Here is a 12,053-nt window from a genome sequence, read left to right as displayed (position 1 = left end):
TGAGATCTCATTGGTTGGGGGGGGTAATTGCACCTGCTGTGTTTGATTACATGGTTAGCTAAGGGAGGGGTGCAGTTTATGGACTTTTACAATCAGGAGGCCCGTGCAGAACTGTGTTCGTGAATTGACTTAGTCTGTGTGTGAGTACAATGAAAATGGAAGTTTCTCCTGAAACGAAACTTAACAAGCAGTTAATATTCAGTTACAATAGTTTTGCTGGTTCATCTGAATTGGCTGATGGCTCAAGTGACTTCACCTGTGACTTGAATAAAAATGGTGAGAGGGTACAAATGTAGCAGAAATGGTTTACAATCCTAGCTATCGGCACACAACATGCTGCTGTATTACTCTCCCACTGACTTACACCTGGCATGATGCTAATTTACAACACTGTGTGTAAATCACCTGATTAGATGTCAAGGGAGAAAACATGCAGGGATTGAGCACCTGGGCTGAAATTATTAAATGGCTTGCAAACCCAAAATATTTCCACTGTGGTAAAGGTTTGAATATTGTTTCGTTGCTGCTGCCACAGACCTCAGCCATCTCCCAAAGGACGTCCCTCTGAAACAGCTGGCCTCTGGTAGCCCAAATGTGTTGGACTGTAGCCTGTCCGACCTCAAAGAGACAGACAAGGACCGCTCCAGTCAGGACACAGCCATTTGCGTCTATGCTGTATCTATCACCTTTGCCATTGGAGTCACCTTTGCTTTGATCCTGCATATTTATCTGGGTGTAAGCTTGGTATGTAGTGTAATATAACATGCAACTATTACCACAATTGCATTATTTATCCTCATGACAGTTACTTCTCAGGTGTTTGTGAAAGGTGTGGTAGTTTCGGATCACGAGCGCTGCACTGCACTCGGCCAGACGGTCCTTCGTGATCGTGGATCCAGTGTGGATGCAGCCATCACTGCCACCCTGTGTTTGGGTGTTGTGCATCCACATGTGTCAGGTGTTGGTGGGTACGTGACTGACTTAATGCTGATACGCTCAGTGTGAAATACACATGGACGCTTCTGGTCTCAAATTCATCCTTTGCTCATTCTCTTTTTGTAGAGGTGGGCTGATGCTGGTTCATGACATCCAAAGGAATGAAACCAGGGTGATTAATTTTCAGGGAACTGCACCGACAGCACTTAAAGAGGAGATGCTGCAAAGTGTTTCTGAACTAAAGGTAATGTAGAGGAGGTGTGTGTGTGGGGGGGGATCGATCACTTTATTTAACATGTATAATTTATTTCATCCTTTTAGGCAGGTCTGCAGGTGGGCGTGCCAGGTCTGCTCAGAGGGTTACAACATGCTCACAGCTTGTATGGGAGGTAAAAGAGTTGAGACAGAGTGAAAATGAGTTTGTGTTTAGTTTCCATCCTTAAATCGGATATCTTACCACAAAATCACTGCAGGCTATCATGGGAGGATGTGGTCACCAGAGCCGCAGCTGTTGCCAAAGAAGGTTTCAATGTGTCTCTCAGTCTTGGTGAGTCAAACCATCCCTCTTTACATTTCCTCACTTAACCACATTACTCGCAATATAACGTGGTGGTGTGTTCTGAGAAACGAAAACACCAGCATGTGACTCATTTGTGTAATTCTACAGCTGAGGCCATTTTAAAGGTAAAAGGTGAGCGGCTGTCGCAACGTTTCAGGGACACGTTCATGCCAGGTGGCCGAGCTCTGCTTCCTGGTTCGTTTCTGAGGTCGTCCAGTCTGGCTGGAGTCCTCGAGGCTGGTCTGCCAAACTTCTATGATGGGAACTTCTCACGAGAGCTGGAGGATGAGGTGAAAGACGTCCAGACATCAAATAGGTTCCTGTTTCGTGGGCAAAGTTGGAGTGAAATTTGCTTTTAATCTTTTAGCGACTGCTATTATTCCAGTGTCAGTGATGCTGTGTTTTCATTCAAAGGTGCGAAGAAACGGAGGAGTCCTGAGCAGAGAAGACATCAGTAACTACAGTGTACAAGTAGAGCAGCCAGTGGAAGGCCTGTACAATGGTAAAGACCAGACTTTCTTCAACAATAGACTGCATGAACATGTATGCATTCTTGATACCTTCATCTATATTTTGTTAATCTTGTCTTAGAATTTATTATCCAAGTTCCTCCCCCCCCCTCTACTGGTGCAGCGTTGATATCGGCGCTCAACCTTTTGGAGGGCCTCCAGCTCAATGGGAACAATAACACAGGAAATCAAACGCAACACTGGATTGCCGAGGTACTGGAATGCAAACCTTGCATGTTTTTCACAATTGCGGCCTGGCTGAAATGGTAGATCTCCTCCATAGGAATTGTTTATTTCTCCCTATTAAGGCTCTGAAAGGAGCTTTGGCAATAGCCAGTGGTTTGGGTGACCCTTCCTCTAACTCTTCAGTGAATGAGCGGCTCTCTGACATGCTGAGGTGAACTACATATAGGAGTCACACTTGCAAATAGTGCGGCAAATAAAGATTTATTTTCATTATTGATTAATCAGACTTTTTTCCTGATTCTTTCGTCTATGAAATGTGAGAAAGTAGGAACATTAACCCTAACATATAGTACGACAGGTATCATTTTCTCTCTGCTCTTGCCAAAGTACGAGTCAAGCTGAAATTCTTCGCCAGAGGATCAATTCCTCCCATACCTCTCCACCTGAGTACCACTCCAACGTCCACTCCTTACGGACAGAGCCAATGGCTGGGCAAGTAGTAGTCGTGGGGCCAGATGGACTCATCGTGTCAATTGCGAGGTGAAGGTGTGAGATCTACAGGATATGTGTGGAATGTGCTGCTGGGTGCATTGACATTCTTTTATCTTATCTTTTTTGTCTGTATGATCTCAGTTCCTTGAGCACGCCATTCGGGAGCAGAATCATGACTGGGTCGGGCGTCATTCTCAACAGCCTCATCCTTGACTTCTCCTGGCCAATCAAAACCTCAGGGCGACGCTTAACCAATCAGGTACCATTAGAAATCGCACCATTTTACAAAGTATTTTTCTTTTAGGTAAGGCTCACTGTTATCCATTTGTGCTATAGAACAACAGAGTCCAGCCGGGAAAGAGGCCCCAAACATCTCTCATGCCCACAATAGTGGTGCCAGCGCAGCATAAATGTGGGATCTACATGGCACTAAGCAGTTCAGCTGGACAACAGGGTTTGAGTGTGATCACCCAGGTTTGACCACTTTATATCATAAAGGTTTGGATTCTGATTTAATGGAAGAAGTTATGATTTTTAAAACATTTACAAATTTTGACTTTCTGTGTGCTTTAGGTGTTGATCAGTGCACTGTCCTTCCACAAAGAGAAAAATGAAAGCCTCTCCCCAAAAGGACTCCTCCCTAATCGTCAGCCAAACAGACGTCTTGTTGACCGTAAGTTGACCTTTTCCTTTATTGACATCATTTTTTCATAGTAATTTCCTACTTTCCTAACTCTTCATCATCAGCTGAGTTTCCAGAGGAGAGGGTGCGGTTTGAAAAGGGCCGCACAGTAACGAGAGTGAAGACGAACTCTGTTGTCCAGGGGATCCTGAGGAACAAAGACATCATTACTGCCATAACGCCTCAATTATCTGATCTTTTGTTACAGTTCTCATGAACTTTTTATTGTGAAAAATCTTCCAAGAGCATGTTATGGTAGCATCTGGATGAGCTAATGTTCCACTGCATGATGTAAGTTTATAGTTGTTGTTCTGTGCTTGATACTCATGTTATTGTGATCCCCAGCCAGCAGAGGGCAGTCATCCAACATGTACATTAAAGAGGGCAAATTTGTCTATCCATAAGAAATGTCTTCAAAACCGATTAAAGGAATATCGCCATCATACTTGAGCTCCAAGCTGATGTGTCGTGATGGATTTGCGAATGCTGGATAACAGGCGAAGGTTTTATGCAGGTTGAGGTCACATGGCCACGCATGCATGCTGAAAATTAGGGCTGTTATGCAAAGCTGATGTGCCTTCAAGATACTGTCTGTCCTGCATACCATTTGTGTTGCCGTGTAGGACGTGCAGCTATGTCATGTGTTAAGCCTGCACGCAGACAAACGTATGTCACTCAAAACGTTGCTTTCAATCAATCGTTTACTGTAGACATGTTTTCTTATCTGTTGACTCTGTTTCTTTGTAATATTCCAACGTATCTTATAGAAACTGTGACCTCCAATGTGTTTTTTTTTAAAAATGACAATGAAAATCAAGACTTGTCATACAAGTTTATTCTGATAAATTAAGCTGATAAATTTAGGCTTATCATATAAACTGTCATATAAACTGTGCAGTTTATGTCAGAAAGCACTAGAAGACAAGAGTCAAAGGTCATGAGATCTCAAAATGCTTCACGACAGTCTCAGTAAATCAATGCTATAACTGAGAGCTATATGCATTTCCCTTTCAGGTTCCTCTGACCACTTGCTGCACACAGTTTGAGTTTACTGGAGGCTATCTGTGCGATAACTGTCCCCAGCGGTCATATGGATGGGCGGCAGTTGTTGTATGTGAAATTAGCAGCCACTCTTAGTTCAAACATATAGTGAACAATATCATCCCTTTTTCTTATCTAATTTAGTCATGCATCTCGTTGCGAGATTTTCGGGGCGGAGAAGTTGGGAGCTGCCAAGTGGGCGTTGACTGTCAGATGCAGGTCAGTATTTAAGCGCCCGCAGGTTATTTCATCTACTTTCATCTGCAGAGGAAGAGATGCTCTGACTTCGGAACCACCTGCTTTTGTTGGCAATTAATTCATGCTTCGCGGAGTAATTTCCCTCGACAAATAAAAACGGTAAGTAAGCCAGCGGTTTGTACTTTTCCAAAGGCTAAACAGACTCTCTAATGATGATCAGAAATGTGCAACGTTGCAGAGCAGGTTGGTTTAACTTGCATTTGTCGTGTATCTTAAGTTTCCATATTCAAGCTCGCTCTCTTAGAGGGACGTGTTTGAATTGTATTAATCATATACTTATTACAATTGTAGGCGAACTGCTAAGTTAATATACTAATATAGGTTTAATGCAATTATGTTTGTATACATGACATCGTGAGTACTGTAACAGTTTTAATCGTAATTCGTCTGTAATAAAGTTTCTCCCCACTTCGTAACCTTCTTAAAGTGTCGCTATGAGCCATTAGATAGAATGTATACTAATGTGCCGCTGTTGTATTCCTCCAGCTTAACGGCTTCTGTAAAGCCCATTTACCTGCTTCCAAGGCGTTTAACAGACTACACTGTAGTGGAAACATGGAGCCCAAAGCCGTTGTTCTGAAGGAGAAGTTTTTCATCGTGATACACGGGAAGTCGAGGAAAGGCTTCTGTCGAGGATGCATCGGCCGCGTGGAGGCGGAGCTGCAGCGCGGAGAGCTGACGGGGCTGCTGTACGGCGGCGGCGGAGGCGGCACCGCGGGGAGCCCCAAGAGCGGAGGTGTGGTGAGGAGGGAGGACACGTACCCTCTGACCCGACACCAGGCGCAGCTGCTGCTCTTCGTTTCCACCGCGGGCAAACGCCTGGAGCTGCTGTGCAACCCGCAGCTGTTCTCGGCGATCTGCGAGCTGTCTCAGGACGACCTGGTGGTGGTGAAGCACAAGAAGGGACACCTGCCGGGGCTGATGAAGAACCTGATGGAAATTGGGAGGAAGGAGAACAAAGACGACCTGCACATGCTCGGCTTTGAAGTGGAGTTTGTGGTGGGTGAAGTTGTTCGTCTGATTTTGTTGAGTGTTTATCTGTGTTCAATACACAAGAGTGTTGAGTGTCTGTTTTTCTTTGTCTCTCCTCTATAGGACAGTGATCACAATCTGTCATCTAAGAAACCTGCACCCCTTCCCCTGTTCAGTGCAGCAGACATCGTCCAGGTGGTCCCATCTTACGCCGTTCCCAATGGTCTGCAATGGAAAGACGGCCAATGTGAGGGTAAGTAAAGTGGAGAAAGTCACAGCTTCCCTGACTCGTTCAACGTCAACATTTGCCACTTCTTCCCCACAAGATCAAAATATATCCCTTTGGTTTAAGATAATGAATCGAACCCTTTTTTTTATTTTATTTTATTTTATTTTTTATTTTTATTTTTTTTTGTAAATTGCTCCATTCAGATAATTAAATCCTTCTATTGAAAGATATCCAGGAAGCATGTGACTCCACAGGGGGCGTAAAATAAGTGGTACCAGTACACAACTGGAATAACTGGTCCTGTTGCTGTGATATGTGAAACTGCAGATTCATCACATGGTCTGGAGGTTTGGCACATAGTGAACTCTCAGCTGTCTGCATACCTCGTATGTAGTAGACCTGTGCGGTGTTAGCCTGAGGTCAATCTGATGAGGCAGCATGTGACGAGTCTAAAAAACGATGTCTCGTGACTTCTAACCGTTCGGCTTCCGTACCTCTCCACAGGTTTAAACAGAAAAGGGGTGACGCGCATCAATTCCATGCCGAATATAGGATCTCACGCACGACAAGTCAGGGAGAACCGCACGGAGCAGGGTGTCATTCAGAGCCAACGTTCGAGCACGTCTCATGTGTCTCTGGAGGTGGGCTCCATGGTGGAGGTGGTGTCCAACTCGGGGGTCACAGTGTACGGGGTCATCCAGTGGTTGGGGGTGCCAGAAGGGAAGACCGATAAATGGGCTGGGATTGAATTGGTGAGTGACTTAAAATGTTGCAGAGTTGTGTTTTTCTTTCAGCTTTAGGCATCTCCCTGATTTTTTTTTTTTCATTGTTTCAGGACTATGACGTGAACGGCTGCTCTGATGGGAAGCACGGAGGCCAGAGGTATTTCACCTGCAAAATGGGCAGAGCTTTGTTTGTTCCCGTCACAAAGTGCAGCCCCGATGGCAGGTTCGTCTGCTCGTCTGCAGGGACGGAGAACCTCAACCCCGCAGACGCACCTCCAGGTTAGACACTTCTCCCAGTATGGTGGCACATGCATACTGATATTACATTTTACATTTTTAGTTGTGTTATACAAGACAATTTGCAAACTCTTAACTTTTGATCAGGGAGCCAGTATTGTGTAAAGTTAGTGTATAAAGCTTGAGGGAGAGGCGTTTGTCATTCCTCTCATTACGTGTCATTTATGATTCACACAACATCACAGAATCCGGGTTGTAATGTCACACTCGGGTTGAACACAAGTTTAAACATCTGACTTCTTTTCACACCCTTCTGAAGAGAAATTGAGTCCAATGCTCCTGAAACAATGCACAGTTTGTGGCAGTGTTTTTAATCAGTGAACTTCCTGCTTTGGAAAAGCAGGTTAATCAGTATTCAGAGACCTGTGTGATTGTTTAAGCCCGGTAATCTAAAGCTATGAGTAAGATGCTGAGGTTTGTGTTCAAATGCCATTTTGAGATCTGTTATTGTATGCTTGTTTGTTGTTTTCAGTTCCTCCATTTGAGGACCCAGAGGAGGATGTACCTCCTATTCCTGAATCCGAGGCCTTGTCTTTGTTAGTGGGACGAATGAAAGGGATTCAGGGTCACATCAACTCCTGTTACCTCGATGCCACACTCTTCAGGTAAAACCAGTTCAACGCCTCTCAGGGCAAACGATTCTCAAGGAGCACTCTGGTGCAAACGCAGCTCGGATTTAATTTAGTCTCTCGTTATCTCGAGCAGTTTTATTATGAGAACATGTACAACTCAATGAGCACGGTGAACTGTATTCAGATAAGTGGCGAGTTGATAAAACAACGTGCTTTTCTGTCTTCAGTTTGTTCGGCTCATCCGTGACCCTGGACAACATCTGCAGAAAACCTGCTGACACGGAGAAACCCATAACCTGCACTCTAAGAAAAATAGTCAACCGTTTGCGCAGGTATATAAACGCTGTCTTCAAGACTTTGTTTCTCTAAAAGCCTTGCATTATCATCAAGTCTGCAATACAAGGAACATAATGACATCTTACATAATCTCAGATGGTAAACAAGTACTCTCTGTCTTAATGATACGGGTAGTCTTAATCCACTGGTAAACACAAAGAAGTGCATGTGCTTAAAGCTTTCTCAAACATAGGACATGTCTCCGTGTTTGCTCCTGATTGTGTCGGAGTGTACTTGTGTTTGCTTACTGATAGCTGATGTATTTATTGCAGACACGGGTTCGTGCCTGCAGTGAATGTGATGAATTTCCGTAAAGAGCTTGGCTGCGACACCTTCCGAACAGAGGAGAAAGGTACACGCTCGTATCTTGCAACATGCATTGTTAGAAATGATATTCCAACAATGTGTCTTTTAGTCATTGCAACATTACATAATGAAACCCACTGTTAAAGTTATATATGTTTTTGATTGCTCTGCTTTACTGCAGACCCAGAGGAGTTCATCACAGTCCTCTTTCAGAAGGTGCTTTGCATGGAGCCGCTGCTCAAGCTCAGGTAGGATCTTAAGCCGCCCAGTATTAAATATCCTGTGTGACTGCGTAAAGTTACTGAAATTCAGTTTTTCCTTTTTTAGATCGGGACCAGAAACATGCCAGGGTGCCTACACCTTCCAGATCTTTCTGGAGAAAGGACAGATGGGACAGATGCCCACTGTCCAACAGCTGCTGGACACGTCCTGCCTGTCTGGGGACCTCAAGTTTGAAGAGGTGAGCGTTTGCTCCTGTTATAAGGAAAAGAAGCCTTTTGTGGTTTATCAAGTTTTCTTCTGTACATTACTGTAATTGCCTTTTACTATTTGTGTCTCAGATGCCGTCCTGTCTAATGGTTCAGATGCCGAGGTTTGGAAACAAGTATAAGATGTTCTCTCACATAATTCCCTCCACCGAGCTTGACGTCACAGATCTCCTATACAACTGTAAGAAACGGAGCTAGTCTGCATTGATTTAAATCCTGTAGCATATGAATTATTTTTTTATAATTAATTAATTACTTTTCCCAACAGCTCCAAGGGAATGCTTCGTCTGTGGGCAGTTGGCAGAGTACGAGTGTCTTCAGTGTCTACCAGATCGCAAACTGCAGCCAGGGAGAATAAAACAGTACTGCTCTACCTGCAACACACAGGTACGCCCAGACAGCCATTTTAGATGTCCAGTATCTCGCTGACCAAACCTGGAAACATGTTAAACTCTCTACTTATTGTTCTTTCAGGTGCACACCCATCCCTCCCGGCAGGGTCACTCCGCCAAAGCTCTGGCAGTACCAGCAGATGCGCCCTCTGGTTCTCCTGTGCCCAGGCACATGATGCAGCTGTTTGCTGTGCTCTGCATTCAAACCAGCCACTATGTGTCCTTCGTCAAATTCGGCCCTGATCCTCACTCCTGGCTCTTCTTCGACAGCATGGCAGACAGATGCGGTAAGATAGATTTCAGTTTGTTTTATTTATTTAAATTAATAGGTTGTTTCTTGGCTTAAGTAAGAAATATTTTTCCTTCCATTAGTGGCATTATAGAATCAACAAATCGTTTTATTCAGATGTTCGTGCAAACTCTGCCTTGTTTTGTTTTTCTTACAAATTAGTTTACCATGACTTGCCTTATTTGCTGATAAGGCAGCTTCGACAGTGTTGGATAAAGCTACACTCTGACGTCTACGACTGGTCTTTATCTCTTCTTAAACTGATCTAATCTTAAGGCTACTCGTTCTGACAGGTGACGATCAACGCGGCTACAACATTCCTGTGATCCGAGCTTGTCCGGAGTTGGGTGACTTCCTGTCCCAGCCGGAGGAGGAGCTGGCTTGTTCCAACCCCTCCCAGGCATCTGAGCTAGTGCGCAGGCTGCTGTGTGACTCTTACATGTTTCTATACCAAAACCCAGCCGCCCCACTTTCAAAGCCAAACCAGCAGGAGTCTTGTGAGGACGAGGACATGCCGTTCCAATAACAGTGCCTTAATAACCTTGCATCTGTGCGCAATCAACTGGATTTTGTGTTTGTTATTACATACAGGAAGTGAAACGGATACTTCTAACATCATGGAGGAAAATAATACTGCTGAAGAGAAACTGACTATGAATGATCGTAGTTAAAGTTGATGCAGATGTGTAAGAAGAAAAGAACGTCAGTCGGTGCTGAGGCTAACTGCCCCCTCTCAGACACACTGTGATCACTTAAACACTGCTCTCCAAACACCAATGAGAGTCAAACTAACTATAACACAATGTAAAGACAACTCTAGATTAGAATGTTGTCTGTCCCTAAAGAGAGACCTTGGATTGGCAGAAAATCTCTCTACTGTCAGAGATCAAGTACAGGCTCAGACCACAAACTGGAAGACACACACACAATCATGGCAACCAAAGTAAAACGGTGTGTGGTCACTGTTGGGGAGGCTGAGACAGAGAGGCACTTCCTCCTAAATTGTAAAACATTAAATGAAATGAGGAACGATTACTTTGACAAATTCAACTCTGTAATCCCAGATTTTGAAAGCGCTTAATGACTTCTCAAAATTGAAAATAGTCCCATGAGGAGAATTGGAGGCATATCTTGTTGCCCAATATGTATCAACATGCCACAATCTGACAGTGAATGACCTAGATACACATACATGTGTTTGTTCAAATGTAATTGTAATAATGTACATATATCTTCATTACACAACAATCGTATTGTGTTGATATTAATATTATTGTGTACTTTTGTTTTTTGATGCTTTTGGCAACATTGTTTTTGAATGCGCAGTAAAATATTACACTCTGAACTCCTCATCAATGCCTTCTTTACCTCTTGAATGTCTTATTGTTGTTACACTGAGGAATATTTAGGAGGTCTCCACTTTGAGGTTGAAGGTATGGCTGAGAGTGAGCATGGTGAATGACATCGGCATAGTTTCTTTCTAACTTGCTAAAAAGCCACAGTGCACCTGACCCAACCGACCCTACTCTCCCCTACATGTTGTACTTTGTGTTGAATTTACTGTAAACAATTAAACTTTTTGCAGATTTTACAAAGGCATGTTACTGGATTTGTGATATTGTATTTTTCATCAATCAAATTTCAAAATTGCAGTTGGAAATCAGTGAATTATCGGTGAACAGAATTTTATTGTACTAAAGATTTAGCGTGCAGAGCCCCTCTAAGCAGATACACCAGCACCTATCATCTATCATTTACAGTGTGGAGTCATTTTAAAAAGGACATCTAAAACCTCTTTATGCTAAATCTTAAGAGTCTAGACATAAGGTAGTGCTTTGAAGGTTCTGTGAGGACAGGTGAGTCCTTTGAGGTAATATATATGGACTGCAATGCCCTCTTGTGGACAAATTTGAGTTTGCTGTGAACATCCTAACTAATCATTTATTTATTTTAATATAATTTTATTATTACCAGTCAGTATACAGGCCCACCAAACCACACAAGTATGTACATTATTTTCATAACCTCTGAGGGGGGAAACCATGATGAAATAATATAAAAATTGCCCATAAAAGTTGTTTAACAAATGTTAAAGTGCAAGCTGCCATGTCATAATAAATGTACAAAATACTTTAAAAAGCTGGTGTTCTCCGATGCTGTAATGTGTATTCAGATAGATTAAATTATACAGTTATTCAGTAGTCATCTGTCAACCGTAAAAACACTACACATCTTCATTCATCCTCTAAAGATGATGCAACACTACTTTTTTAGGACATGTCAGTTGTTTATTATTCTGAACCACATCTTTTGAAGTTCAATTCCCTCAACTACAGTCTTTTTCTATGAGTTATGTGATAGGCCTGTTGACTCTAAAGATTGTGGAGGGCAAGACAGCTCCTGTCTGTTACATGCCACACATTCTGGCCTACACCGTGTTTGAAATCATTAAAATACGTATTGTTTGATATGCATAATATGATGGGCATATACAGTATCTGAAAGCACAGACCTCTTCAGGCATGATGATATGAATGTTGTTACTATTACTAGTAACATGTACAAAGAGCTGCTCCTTCCTTTTGCTCTCAGTCAGTTATCAGATCGAGTGACTACAAACAAGAGCACTGAGTCTGGAGCAGCTTGTGCTCCTGACACATGTGCGCCTCACTCAGGAGAACTGTGTGTGACCATCGTGGGCCTGAAGGAGCAACACGTTTTTATCAAGAGGAGGAGCTACACTGCTCTCCACCAGTGGAACTGAGGCGCATGCGCAGTAGCGTA

General features: G+C 43.3%; 3 protein-coding genes across 3 annotated transcripts; all 3 read left to right on the top strand.

Moving 5' to 3' along the window:
* Nucleotides 1-155: 155 nt before the first annotated feature.
* Nucleotides 156-3,768, top strand: LOC142955005 (glutathione hydrolase 7-like). Its single transcript, XM_076096388.1, has 15 exons — nt 156-274; nt 525-733; nt 806-968; nt 1,063-1,180; nt 1,258-1,325; nt 1,410-1,483; nt 1,604-1,785; nt 1,910-1,997; nt 2,087-2,217; nt 2,313-2,401; nt 2,578-2,730; nt 2,824-2,941; nt 3,019-3,156; nt 3,256-3,355; nt 3,710-3,768. The coding sequence occupies exons 1-15, from the start codon at nt 156-158 to the stop codon at nt 3,766-3,768; spliced, it is 1,809 nt and encodes a 602-aa protein (XP_075952503.1).
* Nucleotides 3,769-4,150: 382 nt separating this feature from the next.
* Nucleotides 4,151-6,676, top strand: LOC142954782 (uncharacterized). Its single transcript, XM_076096007.1, has 3 exons — nt 4,151-5,662; nt 5,759-5,888; nt 6,369-6,676. The coding sequence occupies exons 1-3, from the start codon at nt 5,219-5,221 to the stop codon at nt 6,662-6,664; spliced, it is 870 nt and encodes a 289-aa protein (XP_075952122.1). The 5' UTR covers nt 4,151-5,218; the 3' UTR covers nt 6,665-6,676.
* An 86-nt stretch (nt 6,677-6,762) lies between these two features.
* On the top strand, nt 6,763-10,587 carry cyld2 (cylindromatosis (turban tumor syndrome) 2). Its single transcript, XM_076096387.1, has 10 exons — nt 6,763-6,868; nt 7,359-7,491; nt 7,686-7,790; nt 8,067-8,146; nt 8,282-8,348; nt 8,428-8,560; nt 8,661-8,769; nt 8,857-8,975; nt 9,063-9,267; nt 9,563-10,587. Exons 1-10 carry the CDS (start codon nt 6,763-6,765, stop codon nt 9,793-9,795), a joined length of 1,290 nt encoding a protein of 429 aa, XP_075952502.1. The 3' UTR covers nt 9,796-10,587.
* The last annotated feature ends 1,466 nt before the right edge of the window (nt 10,588-12,053 follow it).

Source organism: Anarhichas minor, unplaced genomic scaffold, assembly GCF_050575085.1.
Source record: "Anarhichas minor isolate MPS153535 unplaced genomic scaffold, ASM5057508v1 ptg000021l, whole genome shotgun sequence".
Taxonomy (NCBI): Eukaryota; Metazoa; Chordata; class Actinopteri; order Perciformes; family Anarhichadidae; genus Anarhichas; species Anarhichas minor.
Note: the sequence above shows the minus strand (reverse complement) of the source record. Positions and strands in the feature narration are given on the sequence as shown.